Raw genomic sequence first — 18,931 nt, forward strand, 5'->3', positions numbered from 1 at the left:
CACTTTGATATGTACCACCAGCCACATTTTAAGTGCCTAATAGCCACAGGTGTCTAGTGGTTCCTATTTGGACAGTGCAAGCCTAGATTATATTAGAACCCCTCTCCCAACTTACTATATTATCTCCCAGCTCCCTGTACTTTTCCACCTCTTTAAATATCTGTGTTTTAAAAATTATTGGTGATGTAGTTTAATATCAGTTTTCTCTAGTAGACTAAATAAAATCTCTTTTGGGTAATTTGGTTCATTATGGTATCTCCAGTGCCTACTGCTGGTGCTACATACACATCTGAGTTAGGATGGATGATTGAATGTGTAAAGAGGTGAAAAGGAAGCCGACTTCTTTGGGTTTTGTATCATAATTGAGCTTTGGGACAGCTGCTTTGCTTCTCTTCATTTGGTTTGACACTTTGATATTCTCTGGATATTTGATTCCTCTTTTATCAGCACCATACAAACACTCTCTAATTATTTCCTGTCTTAAAAAACGAGCAAACAGTACTGCTCTGGTGGCTCCACCCTAACTCTCTGCTCCTTTTTCTTCCCACCCCAGGCCCCACTTATAGCCAACATGCTTTAGAGAGTTAACGGAACCTCAATCTGTAGTCCTCCACCTCCTGTTCACCTTAAATATCTCCAGTATGGCTTCCACCTCTTTTGGGAAGGTCAGAACTTCAGTTGGTCAAATCCGTTGACACTGATGTTCTCATCTTGCTTGGCATTGCTGTGTTATTTGAGGCTATTGGCCGTGCCTTTCTGGAAACGTTCTCCTCCCATGGCTTTGTGATACCACCTCACTCCTTGTTTTTCTTCTAACACTCTGACATCTCCTTAGTCTCTTTTGCAACTCCTCTCCTTTCTCTACTTGACCTTTACGTATCCAAGTGGTATGGAAGTATTCAGTAGGATCCTTTCTCCTCTCAATATCTAAGTCTCTCTGGGTTGATAGCTCATTCGTTCTCACGGCTTCAGATGCCCCTTACTTGCTGCTGCTACTCACCTCATCACTCTAGCCTCCTAATTAATGACCCACTCGATATCTCCATTGGATGCCTTGTGGAATTATGAAGAGGAATTCTTGAATCCCCATCCCCAACCTGTTCCTCCTCAGACCCCCCTCAGCTATCAGCACTCAGTTTACTGAAATATCCACTCCGTGGCTGAAGCCAGGATTCTGCCTCTCCCTCATTTCCACCTCCATCTATCAGCAGGTCCTGAGTCGTCTGTGCTCAAAGCCTATCCCCATCTGTCCACTTATCTCCATCTCAACAGCCCCCAGCCAGGTCGGGCCACCTTTACGTTTCATTGGGTTAACAACCATGAACTAATACTTTGACTTCTTTCTTCACCATCAATCCTTGCCACCCCGTATTTCCCCCAGAGGAGGCACAAGGATATATTTTTAAATGTAAAGCAGAGCATTTCATTCTCTGTGAAGCCCCCCTAAGAATACCCCATTTCACTTAAAATATAACCCAAACTCCTTTCTGTGGTCCATAAAACCCTCAAGTGAGTTGGCCCCTGACAGCCTCCCCCAACTTCATCTTTGATCTCCCTCACCCTAGCTCACTCTGCTCTAGATAGAAGAACTATGGAACCTGCCAGATTCTCTCCTGCGTTAGGCATTTGAGAATGGGCTTCCTTCTACCCATATCTTCACAGAATTGTCTTTTCTCTTGTATTTTCCCCCGGATCCTCATAACTGTCTTCTCATCCTCAGGTCTTGGCTTACATGTCATCTCCATGGTAAGGCTTCTCAGCTGTTCTCTATTCCAGGACCCTACTTGTTTCCATCAAAGAACTCTGCATTTTATAATTTCTCATTCATCTGTATACTTGCTTGACTATCTGCTTGCCCCATAAGGACGGTGATTATGTCTATTTCATTCCCCTCTGTACCCCTACAGCCATGTGCACAGAGAACATTCAGCAGATGTTTGTGGAATGAGTGGACCCTGTAAGAGTCTTTTAGCATTCTGCCAATTATTTTAGCACTTCTGAACAAGCTCTGTTGTATTCCTATATGTCTTGCTTATATTGGAAAGGAATTGCCACCTTTAACCAGTTGAAAGAATTGGCACCTGAAATCAGAACAAATTTTCTGTGATAAGATGACTCTAAATTTAGGCTGATGCCGCTAAAGATAAACAAAGTAGGGAAATTCTTCCACTCAACTGTTTCTAAGAAAAGTTGTTATTAAAAACCATTTTCCTAATGTTACTTCATAGTCAGTGGTTACCAAAATCTCGGCAGAGAGTACAGTTTGGGATTTAGCTTAAAATGAATCTGAAATGAGTACAACCAGGTTTTACTACTGGTTTCTGGAATTCCATTGCCTACATGTGACCCAAATAGAGAAAATGTGAATTGCATGTTTAGGGAATAATTTTAATTTTGATAAGGCAGTTCTGCGGTGTTATGGAGAGAAAGTTGGAGTCAGGGAACCTCAGTCCTGGTTGAGCAGTCAGCATAGTATGTAATTTTCCACATAACACTTGAAACTCCCTCAGTTCGCATTTATTTTCAAGTGAGAATACGGAAGCACTGCTCATCCATCCTCCGGAGTTGTAAAAACGTCTAGTGACATCATACACTTGACTTGTGGTCAGAAACATAGAAAGTTTTATGCAAATATATTGTATTCATAATTTTAATGATGGAGGACATTTTAGGAAAATTCTAATTAATAAATAGCATTTGGAGGAACTTTTAAAACACACATAAGTGTTTTGGTTTTTTTCATTGTTTGTAACAGTGCCTGAGAAGCGTGTACCGAACGGCAGTAGGAAAGGAGGCAGTGCGGCTCTGCCAGGCTCTGTCCTGCAGGGGCCTCTATCTGCACTTTGCTGCGTCCCTGCACCTGCCCTGTCCTCTCTGCAGCCTGTAACGGAGAACTCCACCCGGCCACCAGCTTGCTTGGGTGGACCCCACGGGGCTGCCCAGAGGAAGAGGAGGCTGCAGGCTGGGCTAGTTCTTCCTCCCATTTCTCCTCCCCTCCAGACCTTGAGGCACGTCCCTCTGAAAGTGGGACTAGGTTTCATACACTTACCACTTTGTTTCTGGAAAATAGAATTCATTTAATGTTTCGTAAAAAAAAAAAAAAAAAACACTCATGCACCCTAAAGATATATACCCCCTTTACTCTTCTTGTGTCTAAAGTTGTATTCCTAACGTGGATACCTGACTTCACATCGAGGAGGAAAAGAAACATTTTACTGACGGCATTCTGGGAGCCATCTGTTGGAGCTGGCTAGTAGAGGGTAGAGGATAGGGATTTTTCAAACCTCCCCCATCTGCCTCTTGTTCCCTTAGCAAGGAGCAGTATCTTGGTGTTTCCTGCCCTTGACAGATCAGCGCTGTAGAACATTGCCACCTTCAGTTAAAACTGGTAAGCGTGATTCTGCACTTTCCAGAAACCACACTGAGCAAGTTCTCCCCTGGTTCCACACTTCTCTGCTTGATGAGCCTCTGCACCATCCTTGGATGCGTATCTCTCTCTATAATTCAGCACTGAGAGAGGAAGAAACAGAAAGGAAATCTGGTAATGGGCCTGGAGTGGATGTGAGACTTAATCCACTCAAGAGGTTTTGCTGATGTCAGAGTGAAGGTCAGCATGCTTTTTAGGTGATAGAATAACTCTGAAACCATGTGCTCTCTTCAGAATCACTCATTTGTCTTCTATGGGAACCATACTTTCAAGGCCCAAAGGTTTAAAGTTGTCAAAATATTGAGTCTGATTTCATGATAGAACATGCGTCTTTGGTGAAGAAGTATCTTTTCTACCCAAGGTAGTAAGGGCTTTTGAGTATTCCTGTGAGTTTTTACACAATAAAGAAATGGGTGCAGATGGGGTACAAAGTGATGTGAGCAGGTCTTGACAGTTCTGGGTTGGGCTGGGAATTAGGAAACTTGGGAAATTATGAAATTGGGAAACTGGGAAATCTGACTTTCTACAGCTGCTTTATATCAGTAGCCACTTAGGAAGTTTAGAACCACATCAATGAATCTTTTCCAGTAATATTTTAACATCTCAATGTGAATAAATCATTGGTTGATATTTTTATAAGAAAGTCCTCTGTACTTGCCCTTCAGCCTCACAACACCGTCAATAAAGGGTCTGTGACACCAATGAAAGGGATGAGCAAACAACTCCATGGGAACATTTCTCACACCCACTGGCTCTTCCCAACATCATGGCCTGACACAGTACCCCAGATTCAGAGTTAACCCAACCCTTTCTTGGATCAGGTTCCAATCTAGTCTCCAAGGGTGGTACAGAAGAGCACCCAGCAAGTAGTCTTCACTCAGGCTCCATACCCGTCTTCTTGTTGTCATGAGATAAGTATACCTGTCACCACGCCTTAGAACCTGAAGTGTTCGTGATGAGTAAGCCCACGATGGATTTCATTTACATCGGATTAAGGAAACTCTTGACTCTAGCATTGACCCTCCTAATCTTTCACAACGTCCCTCTCTTAGGTATAAAAATGGAAGGAAATGGAATCCTGGAGAACTTAGAAGTCATGTCCTTGAAGGTGCCTGGGTTTCTAGCAGCTGTAGATGTGAAGTTCATTGTTGTGTACATTTTAAGGCAATTACAGCTAAAGCTGACCATTTTGTTTCTCAAGGAAAATAGTATTCCTTTCACTTCTAACAATAAATAGTAGGAAAACAGTATTTTATCCTAAAGACACATCCTTTTCTTCCTCTTCTTGATGTCTAAAGCTAATTTTCTAATATGGACACAAAACTCCATATTTAGAAGTAAAATAGGCATTTTGGGAGCCAGCACTGACGTTCGGTCTTGAAAATTGGATCCACCGTTGCAATAGCAAACTGTACATTATCTTCCTAAGAAAATACTAATGTATCAGTCCCAAGAGCCAAAGAGTTGTTCTGTGTCAGCAATCAGCTTAGCCTCATAATTATAAATTTGTGAGGATCTGTTGAAATACATGGATCCAGAAGAATTATAGTGTTTCATAGTGAGTCATTCAGAATAAAGAGCCCTGTTATTTGTAGACATTCCATACAGTCATAGAAATTTAGAGGTGGGTCAGGTCTTAGCAATCATGTGTCTAACCCCTTTATTTTACAGATGAAGAAGTTTTGGCTTAGAACTTAGGAAATACATGAAAATACTTTAATATGCAGCACATCTTCAATAGCTTTACCAAGACTGTCTTTGAAATATTCAACACACTCAGTGTGTCCAAAATGTGGCGAGAGTGACTCATTGTGACAAGACTCATATGTATTTAGTATACATTGCATCTTTGGTCTAGCATATTCCTTTGTTCCTTCTTCCCCCCTCTTGCTCCCTCCCTCCCCCTTCATTCATTTATTCTTTAAAAGGTTTAGCCCTTGAGCCCCAATATCTGTGAGATGCTGTGCTAGACAGAGGGCTGGTTATAAACACAAGGAGGTTCACGAGCCATCTTTGCTCTTGAGGGACTCTCAAGAGAGAAGGTGAGACAGATGCATGAGTGAATTGTTGAAACAGAACTTTATAAATGCGTGACCCTAGGTATGGGCAGATGTATCTCAGGACACTGAGAAGCAAAGGACAACGATTCCCTGGGAAAGTCAGAGGATATGCACCAAGGAGGAACACCTGAGGGGAATCCTGGCAGATGAGCTTCCATCTCAGGCAGAGAAGGCAGCAAAGGTGTCGTAGGAGAGGGCGAACTTGCCCAAAGGCAGGAGAAGAGAAGGAAGGACCTGGGGTACCCAGAAGCGGGTGAGTTTAGCGATGGAAATGCAGAGAAAAATTAGTGACGTGGGAATGGTGGTGCTGAGATGAGAAGATAAATTAGAAAATAAATAAAAGAGCTGATAGCTACCATGATAAATAGTTTAGCTACTATCCTGAAAGTCAGGGTTTTCCAAAGCTTAGTTGTTTAAGTATTATTTCCACAACCTCTCTTATTTTTGTTTGACCTGTAAACCACTTGTACTATTATTTTTAACTTATTTTTCTAAAACCATTTACTTTTAAGCATATTTGTTTTTGGAAGAAACTTTATGTCAGTGTTGTAAGTAAAAAATCAATGTCACTTGCAGTAAATTCAAGGACATCGTTAAAATGAATGTGATGAAAATAAAGCATTTCTGCTAACTCTTTGCTTATGAAAGTCTCTGAGCTAAAGGCCCACAGTTTCATTATTCTGAAGGGAGTTTGTAAGTTTGGGAGAGTAGTTAAAGTCACTGTAGCACCAAACTGAGAGTCCTTAAATTAATTAAGAGGAAGAAAGAGTTGAAAGGTATATAGCTTGCTTACTCTCTGAGTCAGGGGGATTTATGGTTCCTGTGCACCACCTTAGATACTGCAGGGGTATGTGTCCCACATAGGGGGAAATATTGTTTTAGGCAGTACAAGGCCTCTTCAAGATTTTTGAACTAAGAAGTGACAAAATCAGACTTATCTGAAGAGGGGATGACTCAGGATCAAAAGGGAAACCAAAGAAGAAAAGAAACCCTGCAGGGACTGTGGAAGGGTCTAGTCAGTATAATAAGATGAATAGAGGGACCAGATTAAAGAAGGATTTAGGATCAGGCTACGTAGGAGTTGGTACCTAAGGGATGAGGGGCAGGGATGCCTTGGAGATGGATTGCTTGGGAGGCTGCATACATGATCATGTGATTCAGGCCAGGTATATGAGGAATACGTTTAAGGAAGACAGAGTAGAGCGTGTGTGTGCATATGCGTGTGTGTGTGTGCGCATATGTGTGTGTGTGTGTGTTTTGGATGAGGAGGGGGAAGGCAAGAAGCAGGTGAGGGTAGGGGTGATAAGACCCCTGGATCAGAGCATGCTACCTGTTACACATAACGTGCACATCCCAGGCTCACATTAAATGCTTGTTGAATAAATGGTGACCTGTGGATGGTCAGCAGGCAACTGGAAATACCCTGCTGGAGATCAGAGACATTCCAAATGCCAGTTAGATTGGAAGAGGGAACTGTGGTCTACAAATCAGCCTCGAATGCATTGCCATTTACCTACTGACCATTTTAGAAACTTTGTGCCATAATCAGGTAGACAGGTTTAAGGTATGTTGGGCATGTTTATGTTCATAAGATGTTAAAAATGAATCCACTCACCCAAAAAAGTCACTGAGAACCTACTCATGTAAAGCAATTTGCTGGGTGCTTTGACGGATAGAGAGGTAAATTAGACACAGACTCTTCTCACAGAGCTTGTCAAGATCTCATAAAATAATCGATAAAATTTTCTGGGATTTAAAGTTTAACATGTGAAGTATTTATTCATGATTTCCAGGAAACAGCTTGAGCCTCAAAATCTTCCTATAAGCCCTAGTTAGTCTGATCTTTGTTTCCATGCATTATAAGAAGTGTTTCATGGGGTCGGGGTAGAACAACAGTATAAGTGGAATTTTTGGTAGACTTACAGAATCGGAAGTGAAAATCTTGCCTGTCATTAAGGACCCTTTTACTTGTGTTGTACTTAAAATACCCATTTTCCCAGCTTAGGAGAAATAAACTAATTGCGTTTTATCTTTTATATATATATATATATATATATATATATATATATATATATATAAAATTGTCCTTCTCCTCAGACAGGTATATGATATAGTAATAAATTAGAGCATTCTCACAAAAAACTGTTATCTAATCCACTTTTCATAACTGGGATTTTTTTCCAGGTAGTCAAGGCACAGACTGGAAAGCACAGATTTCCCTCTCAGCCTAAAAAAGAGTGATAAGTTTGAATAAGGAGGACAACCAGCCTAATGTTGATGCCCCTTCTTCAGTTTCTAGGCTCTTCTGTGGAAAGAAGTGTTTTCATAAGACTCAGACAGAATTCATTTCCATAGAGCATTCTTAATGGCTCCTGTCAGAACAAAACAGCTGGGAAACATATGGTATCCATTTCCCTGTATCACTTGGAAAAAATTTCACATGTAAATAAAGCCAACATAAAAGAGTAGCCCTTTGAACCCACGACCTTATACGATACGTAAATATATTGATACAATGCTCTCGTTGTATTGGCCCACTAAGTTATGTGGCTTTAAAATTTTTTATTGCATTCTGAGATGCACATTATCAAGAAGTTTCCAAAAAATGAAGGTAATTGGAAAATACCAGCAAATACTATCCCTAATAATATATATGTATCTCAGAAATGTTAAGAAATATATATATTTTTTTTCCTACTCTATTTTAAGGTTTTCAGAAAATTGATGGATAAAATTTAAGGCATATTTACATTTATAAACTCTGTGTCCACTATTTTTCTGTTGGTTTAAATGAGTAAGTAACCATATATTCTTGAAAGGAAGAGAGAAAGACTTGGCAGAAATTTCTGGCAGGCCTTATTGTTTTTTAGCTTTACATTTTGAGGGAGAAAGGGACATATAAAGGATAGAAAGACTTTTAAATTTATAAGGGAACAACAGGAATTAGTCTTTGCCTTTGCCTATTTACATTTCATAAATAACTAGAAAATCTAGCTCTCATTGGTGATTACCACTCCTCTGAGTTTATTAACAGGACTTTTGTCCCCTGTGAAATTAAGCCGTAAATCCCTGAGAAGGATACTCTTTGGGCATTTAAAAAGAAATGGAATGCGTTGGACAAAGTGAGATTCAAATTCAAATACTAGCACTTGTTAATTGTCTGCTCTGTGCCAAGTACTGTATACAACTGAGAACCAGAGCCAGCAGAAGGCAAGAGAAGCAGCAGCTTAAGAGCATCTAGACACCTTCCTTCCCTTCTGGAACATTCTCTGTTAATACCTGTTTCTTACTGGACAGAATCCAGGCCTCCCTCCACAGCTCAGAGTATTCTCTTAGATTCCCAAAAGTCCTCAGAGAAGGACCGCTTCGTGCAGACCCTCTGAAACCACAAGCAAAATTGTGGGCCATTTGGAGTAAAGAACTCACCCACCAATAAATAGGTACATAGCATTTAGGCTTAGAACACTCACTCTCACCTCCTTATTTTGGTTCCAGAACTTATATGAATCCTTTTGGAACACATAGCAGTAGGATGAAGAATGACCAAGGGTCTAAATTTGGGGAACTTTTCATAATTTATATCCTGCTTTCACCCCAAGAATCAATGGTAGCCAGGGACTGTTGCAGAAGTTACAGACCTGAGTACACCCTCGTCTTAGCTCCTTTACTTTCTGGTTGTGCTCCATAGCAAAGAACAGACACAAACACATGCTTTGGGGTTAAATACTTCCCACCTGCTGTTGTTGCAGAAGAGGAGAGAGCGATGGGAGATGCCTAGTTAGAGGGCATGTCCTGAAACCTCACCCCTTTGATGGGGGATGGTGTAACCTCAGTGGGAAGGGAGTAGGAATCTGTAAACTGGTGGGCTGCAAGCTACCAAGAGTGCGGGGTCATCTTCGCAGTCAAGGGAGTGTCCCAGAGAGGAGGTGGTGTCATCGAGGCTGAGGGAGGAAGGGGCAGCCGGTCACATGAGGCCGCCGCACTGCAGGAGGAGGTGGTGCTTACCTTTCACCTCCCGTTACACTCCGTCTCAGCCAGGCACTCGGACGCAGACTATACAGTCTTCATCTAAACTTTGCAAGAAATGAGAAGAAAAACAAATAGTCTGCCTACTTCACCCTCCCTTTGCACCTTCCTTCTCCTCTTTCCAAATGACCAAGGGCAGCAGTGACTCTTAAAGAGCACGTTCCCGTGTGAAGCTGGTGCGTTATGTTGCTGTGTCATATGCCAGAAGGTACTGTCAAATGCCCGTGAGTGATGGTTGACTGGAATACTCAGCCTGTGGTGGGATGAACTCAACCATGGCTTATGTCCCATGGTCCAGTCAGTCCTGACCACTTCATTCCTTCCTGTTCTTTCCCTAATCCACCTAACAGATCACCTAGGGAATCACCCAATAGGTATGAGTTTAAGTTTGCCCAGTATTAAGCCATTCATCCCTTCTTTCTCTGAGACGTCGTCATAAGCTTTCAGAGTATACCCGTGCACGTGTGCACATATGCGCGTACATCCCTTCTCTCCCTGGATTAGTTTGGAAGTTCGTTTAACACAAAGGATCCTGTCCTCCAATTCTCTTTTTCAGGGTGATGGCAAGTATCAAAATACTATCAAGGAGGTGCCACCGCCCAGGGAATAAACCTGAGTGTCTGTCTGGGTTTGTTTTCTTTAGCTGTCTGCCTTCACTATTATTACTACTTGAATAATTTTGAGCCAATATGTCATAACTTTCTTTTATCACTGACTGCTTTTCAATGGTAAGTATGAACCGTTTGTTTTATGATATGCGTTCTCTCTTAATTCGTCCCCTTTGAGCTTCGTCCTTAATTTGTCCCGGGCTTCCTTTGAGCATTACTTGAGTGGACCATGTCTGCCTGCATGGCCACGCTATTTTCAGTGTTTCAGATAGTCCCCTATTTTAATTTATTTTAAAAGAGTTTTTAATAGTTCCCTCTTTTCATTTATCTTAAAACAGTTTCTAGCTCTAGCTGGAATTGCAGTGTCTCAACTCTTATTACAAACACACAGAAGCCCACGGGAATCGCCGACGTATACAGTAAGTTCCGCCCAGTGAAGCGAGTGTCCCCACTGAAACATCAGCCAGAGACTCTGGAGAACAATGAAAGTGATGACCAAAAGAACCAGAAGGCAGAGTACCAGAAAGGGGGTGATTCTGACCCAGGCCCCCAACCTGAGGAGCTCAGCCCCAGAGATGGAGAGAGCAGCCCTCCAAGTAAGAGCACGGAGCCCAGCCCCTTGCTGGGCGAACTGGAACATTATGACCTCGACATGGATGAGATTCTGGATGTGCCTTACATTAAGTCCAGTCAACAGCTTGCCTCTTTTGCCAAGGTGACTTCAGAAAAAAGAATTTTGGGTTTATGCACAAGCATCAATGGCCTTTCTAGCAAAGCCTGTTCTACAGGAAATGCTGAGAACTCACTGTCCAACATGACACCATTTTGTGTTCTCTCTCCTGTGAAAAGCCCTCACTTGAGAAAAACATCCTCTGTCGTCCGTGACCAGCAGAAGCTCTCCACTGAAGAATCCGAGAGTTCTCCTCCTCTGGTTAAATGTGGCTCTGCATATGAGCCTGAAAACCAGAGTAAGGACTTCCCAAATAAGACCTTTAGTGAGCCTCATGGTCGGAAAGTTGACAAGGCCATGCCAGACTGCCAGCTCAGGGCCTTCCATCTGCAGTCCTCAGCACCAGACCCCAAACTAGAGGAGCAGGTCGGTGGCATGAACTGGACCAGCTCCCAAGGCCCAGAAGAAAGGAGTGAGTACCTGAAAAAAGTAAAAAGCATCCTGAACATCGTTAAAGAAGGGCAAATATCTCTCCTGGTAAGTATGGATTAATTCCGTATACACAATAACAATCTAGAGACTCCAGTTTTATCAGCTCCATTCATTAGTTACAGAACGATGATGGTTTTGTTCTAAGTTTTGTTCCATCTCTACTTGTGGCTTTGGTTGGGAGCTGTGACTTTTGAGTTTTAAAATTATAAGTTAGGTGGTTAGCACAAAGAAAAACAATTGGCTATAGAGGGGAGTGTTATTTCACTTGAACTTTGCCTGAATTCAACTGGAATAAGGACACAGAGTCTAAAACAAAAACAAAACGAAAAAAGCCCAGCACTTTCTTTCATATGAATCTTAATGTCTTTCTTTTTTGCTTTTCAAATGGTTCCCAATGCTCTCACTCAGTTATTTGTGGGGATGTCAGTTCCTTGCTGATGGGGGACCTGCCAGATACATGAACAGAGGGTCTTCTGTTTTATCCTGATCATTATTCAGAAGACTTGGACCAGGATGTTTGAAAGCATTTGCAGATAGAAACTTACCCTAGAGCTTGACTGCCCTCTGACCCACATGGAGTTTTTTTTTAGTTCCAGGTCTGCATGTCTAGGGAGAATGAAGAAGCTTTTCCAAAGACTCTAGACACAGAGTTATATGATGTAAGAAAAGTCTGTTCTGCTTAGGCTCAGAGAAAACTAAACTGCAGTCACATTCCATCTGCCTACGTTGTTCTTTCCTGGCTTCCAGACTTGGATCAAACAGTAGTAAGCCTGAGCTGACACTGTGGTGTTAATTAAAGTCTCATTCAAGAAAATCATCACATCCTGGCAGTGTGATTCTACTTAGGGTAGAGCCGTGAGTAGATAAGTACAATGCGCTTGGTCTGTTATCACACATCTTAGTGTTATAATAGGATGATATGATTGAACAGTTTTACAAAGTAAGGTAATATGTTTTTCATCTCCTGAAGATGTCTTTTCCACTTCTCCTGGCTCTTCCTCTCTATTTCTCCTTGGTTCATTCCTTTCTTTTGTCTTTCCCGTGTTTTCATGTTTCCCAAGTGATAAGACCTCTCTGTTTTACCCAGTCTTTATCAACGAGTTTATACTCAGGGGACTGAACTTCACTAGAGGTGAAGGAACCAAAGGCCAGGTAGCCTCCAGATGCCCCAGGAGTTTGTTTAGGGATGAAAGTGTCTAGAGGTACCCGTGGGAGCATTGTCTGCGGCACTCGTCACGTAGCTTGCCGTCAAAGCCAGCTCTCCACAGTTCAAGGCAATGCAGATGGTTAAGACAGGTAGTTCATTCATTTAACGAACCTACAACAGGGAATAAAACACAGCCTGGCCCTCAGAACTTAGCAGGAGTAGAGGAGACAGACAGGGAAGCTGCCAGTTACCGTTCAGTGTCATCGCAGTTGTTAGAAAGCCAGCTTGGAACCGCTACAGACTTGCTGACTCCTGTCTGTCAGATGTCTCCCATGAAGATAAGTCACTTGAGCATTCATGTTCTAAAGTGCAGTATAACAAAAATGTCATTGAAAATCATTAGAATTAATCGCAAGGAGTTCTGACTTATTAGAGCCCCATGGCTGCCACCAGAGCTTCTGGAAGCTCATCTCTTCTTCCCAGTGCCCAGAGCAAAACCTCCATAGCATCTCCTTGTGATTTATTGACTTAAGTTTTCTCCTCTCACTCTGTGTTCAGCCACACCTAGCTGCCGACAATCTAGACAAAATTCACGATGAAAGCGGAAACAATCTCTTACACATTGCCGCAGCGCAGGGACATGCAGAATGTCTGCAGCATCTCACGTCTTTGATGGGAGAAGATTGCCTCAACGAGCGAAATGTGGAGAAGTTGACTCCAGCGGGCCTGGCCATCAAGGTGACTGGTTGGGGGCCGGGCCCTCCACAGCTAAAAGTTGGGTTTCTGTCTTTGAAGATTCCTAGTAAGTTTCAGTGTTAGAAGGGTGGGAGAGAAGAGTGATATACCAAGCAAACAGCAAAGGAACCTATTGTACTTAAAAGGTTAATCATTTCAGTCACTAGCTGCTTTGAGATTTCGAGACTATATTCCAATTTAGGGTAAGCTTCAAATCAGCTAATAAAGAGAAAGGAAAATGATCTGTTGCCGTTCTGAGAATTTCTGTTATTCTTAACCACCCCTGGATCTGTGTGAGACTGTTTCATTTTTTTCCTAATGTGAGTATAATGAGCAAGACGAATGAGGAAAAGGTGTATTATAAAGGATGCTAGCACTCAGAAGTATTTCAGACAATAAAGTGGACTTCTAATGGATTACTTACATCTCAAGTTTAAACGTCTGCAGTATCAGGAGTTGTTTAGAATATCAGTGCCAAGTTTGCTTTTGGCTCTTGCAGAGTACAGTATGTTATCTGTCAAAAACTCCACATATTAATGCCGACTGGGATAGAGTTAAAACCTAGAAACTGTGGTACAGGAAAACATGGTCTTTTATAGCACTGCAGCGAGTGCCTCTGTAAAATATAACACATCACTAGAAGGTTAACTATTAAACTAAAATTACTTTTAAGATCTTTGGTAAATAAATGTGGAATTCAGTCACATTTATTAATAAGCCAGAAGTGAAGTTTGGGGAAATATATATATCTTGTGCTTCTGCATATGTACTTTACTTTACTTAATAGTTACGTCTTCTAAAAGCTGAATAGTCATAATTTTTATAAATGGAATTATACTGAAATTTACTAGGGGAACCTGCTAGTTAAAGAAGTCTGCTTGTGAATTCCCTGAAGAACGTGTTATATTTGAAAAACAAGCAGTTTCCTTCCCCAGTATACCTCTTATGCAAATCTGAATTTTTGTGTCTTCCATTTATTTATCATTCAGCAAAGATGAAACAGTTGTTTTCTGTTTTATTTAATGTTACTCAGTGATTAGCTTTTTTGATCAAATAAGAAATCCATGACCCCAGCGAATATCATTTTCCTTTAGTTGTAAATGATGCTATGTCAGATTAAGAGGTGAACTGCAGGCAGCTATCAAGAAGAAAGAGAAATGAAATGTGAAGTCAAAGTCAAGCATGGTGGAGTTCAGCAATGTGTACAAGTCCACCAGGTACTGTGTTAAGCTGCTGGCAAAACAAATTTAAATGAGACATAGTCCCTTTTCTTAAGGAACTGATAGCCTGGTGGATAAGGCAGGTAAATTATCAGTAATACAAGTGCAGGATGGCGAATTCAGGATCTAGTCCCATGTCGGAATCCTGTAGGAAGGCAGGAGTTGGGTTTGGTAATCAGTGGGCATGTGTCAGTTATGACTAAAATATTCTTGCAATGCCAGTGATTGTTGACATTCGCCTTGCCGTTTTAGTATTTATAAAATACAGTTCTCATTAGTTTTCCTGATTAATGGTGCATTTTGAATGTATTCTAACTACATAGTTGGATGAAGTGTTTTTGTTAATTTATATGCCCGAGTGCTTGTTCTGATAGGGTAAGGATCTTCAGAGTAGGAAAGTACATAAGAAATTTAGTGGTCATTAAGCCAACCCTGGGTAAACTCCTTCTATGGTATCCATATTAAGTGTTAATTCATTCTTAAACTGCTCCAGTCAACATAGGATCCCCATCATACAATCAGCATGCAAACTTAAACAATAAAATTTTTTTTGCTTCAATGAAGAACATACATCAAGCCCACAGGACTCAAAAGCTCTTAGAGTTTTGCGGTCTCAGGCTTTTCATACTTTACTTCTGGACAATGATCTGAGAACTGGAAGTATTCTTTTACTCCTTTGTTTAGTCTAGAATTTACAAAAGCAGTAAATACAAATATTTTATAATATATGCCACCCTCTTTGGCCGTCTGTCCTGACACATGTCCTGCCTCAGTCCATTTAGTGTATTGTGATGGACATTGATGAAATTGAGGGAGTGCTAAGAAGTCATCATTCTTCCATTTTAGGACCCTGTTTTGAACACTAGTAACTAACTGGTGGTATTTCACCTCCTTAAGCACAGTTCTGAGAACCCTGCTGTCATTAAAGAAAACAAACTTGGTACAAATGGGCAGAAGTTGCTCAGATAATATGTGTTGGCTGACAGGAAGCAGAGTCAGAGACAAGGTATCAAATAAAAAGATTACATTAGAAAAGGGGCTCTGAAGTCATACCAAGGCTTAAGAACATCTCCCCACACTGTTAAACTCCTTAAATATGGAACATCATAAGTTCTTGCCAGCTACATGCAGACTTTATTGAGTGCTTTCTGGGGACCCAACACTAGATACTGTGGGAGTTCAACAGGCATTATTAAGTGCCCTTTGGCAACAGTTAAGCAAAATAATTGTAAAGAAAGATTTCTAAAAGGTGAGAACAGTCTGTTTTCTAAAATGGAGCCAGCACAAGAAATTACTTTAGAATCTAAACGGATTTGGAATGAAATAACCTTGATTCTCTTTTTATTTCTGAGTAAGCCCAAAGACAAAATGCTGGTCTGGTGAGAAAACATATAACCTACTGATATTCCTTTTTAACATACAGTGAGTGACCCAAGGCTCAGGGACTTCAGCAGGCAAAAATCTCCCAGTAAAATCTACTAACATTTTTTGTTTTCTTGGTATTTCTAATAATGGCAAGTGATACTGCTTTCAAACTCATAGTAGTGATATAGTATTTCCTTTTCCCTCTCTAGCAACTTTTTATTTGGTTAAACATTTCCTTGAGTAACTAAACCTAACACACATCTAACAGAACATTCTCCCCAACAGCAGCAGAATATGCATTTTTCTCAAGTGCACATGAAATAGTCTCCATGATAGACCATATGTTAGGTCATAAGACAGATCTCAATAAATTTAAAAGGATTAAAATCATACAAAGTATGTCCTTCCACCATAAAGAAATACAGTTAGGTATTAATAACAGAAGGGAATTTAAGATATTCACAAGTATATAGAATTACACCTCAAAATAATAATTGTATCAAAAGAGAAATTACAACAGAAATTGTAAGATATTTAGAGATGAATGAACATGCAACATACCAACATTTAAGCATGCAGCTAAAGCAATGCTTAGAGGGAAATTTATAGTTGTAAATGCATATGTTTAAAAAAGAAGGAGGAGGGGCTTCCCTGGTGGCACAGTGGTTGAGAGTCCGCCTGACGATGCAGGGGACACGGGTTCGTGCCCCAGTCCGGGAGGATCCCGCATGCCGCGGAGCGGCTGGGCCCGTGAGCCATGGCCGCTGAGCCTGCGCGTCCGGAGCCTGTGCTCCACAACGGGAGAGGCCACAGCAGTGAGAGGCCCGCGTACTGCAAAAAAAATAAAAATTAAATTAAAAAATAAATTAAAAAAAGAAGGAAGAGGACGAGGAGGAGGAGGAAGATCTCAAATTATTGGCCTAATCTACCTCAAGAAACTAGAAAAATAAAGCAAACTAAATTCAAAGCAAGCAGAAGGAAGAAAATTAAAATTTTTTCAAGCAAAAATAAATGAAGTAGAGAATAGAAAAATAATAGAGAAAATCAGCAAAACTAAATTTGGTCTCATAAAAAGATTTTTAAAAATTAGCAAGCCTTTAGTTAGACTGACCAAAAAAGAGAGAGAGAGAAAGAAAGAGAGAGAAGACTCAAATTACTAATATCAGAACTATTGCCTCATATTTTTGTGTTCTGTGTAAATATCCATTGATGTAAATTGTCTTGCCTCATAGACGCTCAGTATGGTTCCTACACCTTTCTTTATTCAGAGGGAATGAAGCACGTTGTGTCAGTGGGGTTTTTTAAATTCTCCTAAGAAACACTGCATGCTCAAATTGTGTAATTTAAGGAAAGTCTGTAATGAATTTTTATATACAAAAGGAGGGTGGGTAGATAGGGTGTAGGGAGCCCGTGAAGGAAAGTGCAGTATATTGGGGTCAGTAACAACCAGAGCACAGATACCAACCCAGAGCCTGAAAGGGCAGGGGAAGGACCTTGAGATAGAGAGGGTTGAGTAGAACTGCTGACTTTTGACCTTTGACTGGTGGCAGGACTCAGCCGACCAGTGGCACCTCCATAAAGGGGGAGTTGAGAACAAGGGGGACCTCAAACTCACTCTCTTTTCCTGGTCTCCTGTTACTGCTTTCCATTAGCCAAACCCAGTCAGAAGCCAGGGGGCAAGGGAGCCAACACATACAGATCAGCCTCCCTGGGCAGAAAGGAGGGCAGAAACAGGAGGAGATAGATCTGAATGGGGCACCTGGAAGCTATTCAGCACACACCTGATCATGCTAGATGCCCCAATCAGAGAGAACTATTCTGCGGGTGAATAGACGGAAGTTGACTACTTGAAATTCCATTATCCAAATAGGAGTAAATGAAGAATGAGCAGATTACCCGCCCTGTCTTGTTTTTAGAATAGGCTTCCCTGACTTCATGCCCACAGTAGTTCTTTTCTCCTGTGCTAAGGTCCCACACCATGCAAACCAGGAATGCAGTTGAATGTCTCATTTGTCTTATGGAGTTATTGTGAGGATCTAAGAGAGCATTCTAATACAGTGTAAGGTGACGTATTATGTGCTTAGTAAGCTGACATGCATCGCCTCATTTGACCTTTACAGTAACTCCATGAGGTAGCTGCTACTAACCCCTGCTATTTCATAGATGAGAAAATTGAGTATCAGAGAGATGAGGTAAGTTGTTCAAAGTCTCGTAACTAAGTGGTGGATTAAGGGTTTAAATCCATTCCAAAGTCTGGGTCTTAATCACTAGGTTACATATGTCACGACTGCCTTCCTGGTTTGCACAGTGTGGGATCCGAGCACAGGACAACAGGGCTACTGTGGGCAGGAAATCAGAGAAGGCTTCAGTGAAAGTAGCATTTGAGCCAGTGTAACGGGATTATTTTCCTTTTCTTTATTTTGGACTCCTAACATGCTAACCTATCAAGAGAAAAAGCAGAGTTAATGGATAAACAAATTGTGGTATATTTATACAATGGAATACTTCTCAGCAATAAAAAGGAATAAACTATCTCCAAGCACTAGCTTGGGTGAATCTCAGAAGGATTATGTTGGGTGAAAGAAGCCAGATGCAAAAGAGTACATACTCTATTCTGCTGTGATAGGAATCATAGTGGTCGCCTGGGCAAAGGGGAGGGGTATGAGAGCAAAGGAGTACTAGAAACGTGGGCGTGCGGTGGAAATGTTCTACATCTTGACTGGAGTTGTAGTTAACAAGAGAATATATTTGTCAAAATTCATGAAACTGTACTTTAAAAAGAGTATATTTCATAGTTCGCAAATTATACCTCAATAAGTTGATTTTAAAATAACTCATGAAATTATGAAAATGTATTAAGTAAAAATTATGCAGTTGATTTAGAGTCAAAATTACTGTTCAGAAATAGAATAGGTGATATACATTTATTGTAAATGAATTAAGCCAGATATAAAAGCCAAAATTCATGTGATTTTTTTCCCTTGGTAAAATTACCACCTGTGAGGTATTTTTTCAAACCTGAATTACCTTAAATTTCTTTTTTTTTTCTTTTTAATCTAGAATGGTCAATTGGAGTGCGTACGCTGGATGGTGAGTGAAACAGAAGCCATTGCTGAATTGAGTTGTTCTAAGGATTTTCCAAGCCTTATTCATTACGCAGGTTGCTTCGGCCAGGTATGAA

General features: G+C 40.9%; 1 protein-coding gene across 6 annotated transcripts in view; it reads left to right on the forward strand.

Moving 5' to 3' along the window:
* The window catches only part of SNCAIP (synuclein alpha interacting protein), a 150,202-nt gene that overhangs the window by 99,059 nt on the left and 32,212 nt on the right, over positions 1–18,931 (forward strand). For all 6 annotated transcript variants that reach the window (XM_060295453.1, XM_060295450.1, XM_030869795.2 and 3 more), the window contains exons 4-6: positions 10,460–11,328; positions 12,989–13,168; positions 18,811–18,924. In XM_060295453.1, coding sequence (XP_060151436.1) covers positions 10,460–11,328; positions 12,989–13,168; positions 18,811–18,924 — 1,163 coding nt within the window. The remainder of the gene's footprint in view (positions 1–10,459; positions 11,329–12,988; positions 13,169–18,810; positions 18,925–18,931) is intronic.

This window comes from Globicephala melas, chromosome 3 (assembly GCF_963455315.2).
Source record: "Globicephala melas chromosome 3, mGloMel1.2, whole genome shotgun sequence".
Taxonomy (NCBI): domain Eukaryota; kingdom Metazoa; phylum Chordata; class Mammalia; order Artiodactyla; family Delphinidae; genus Globicephala; species Globicephala melas.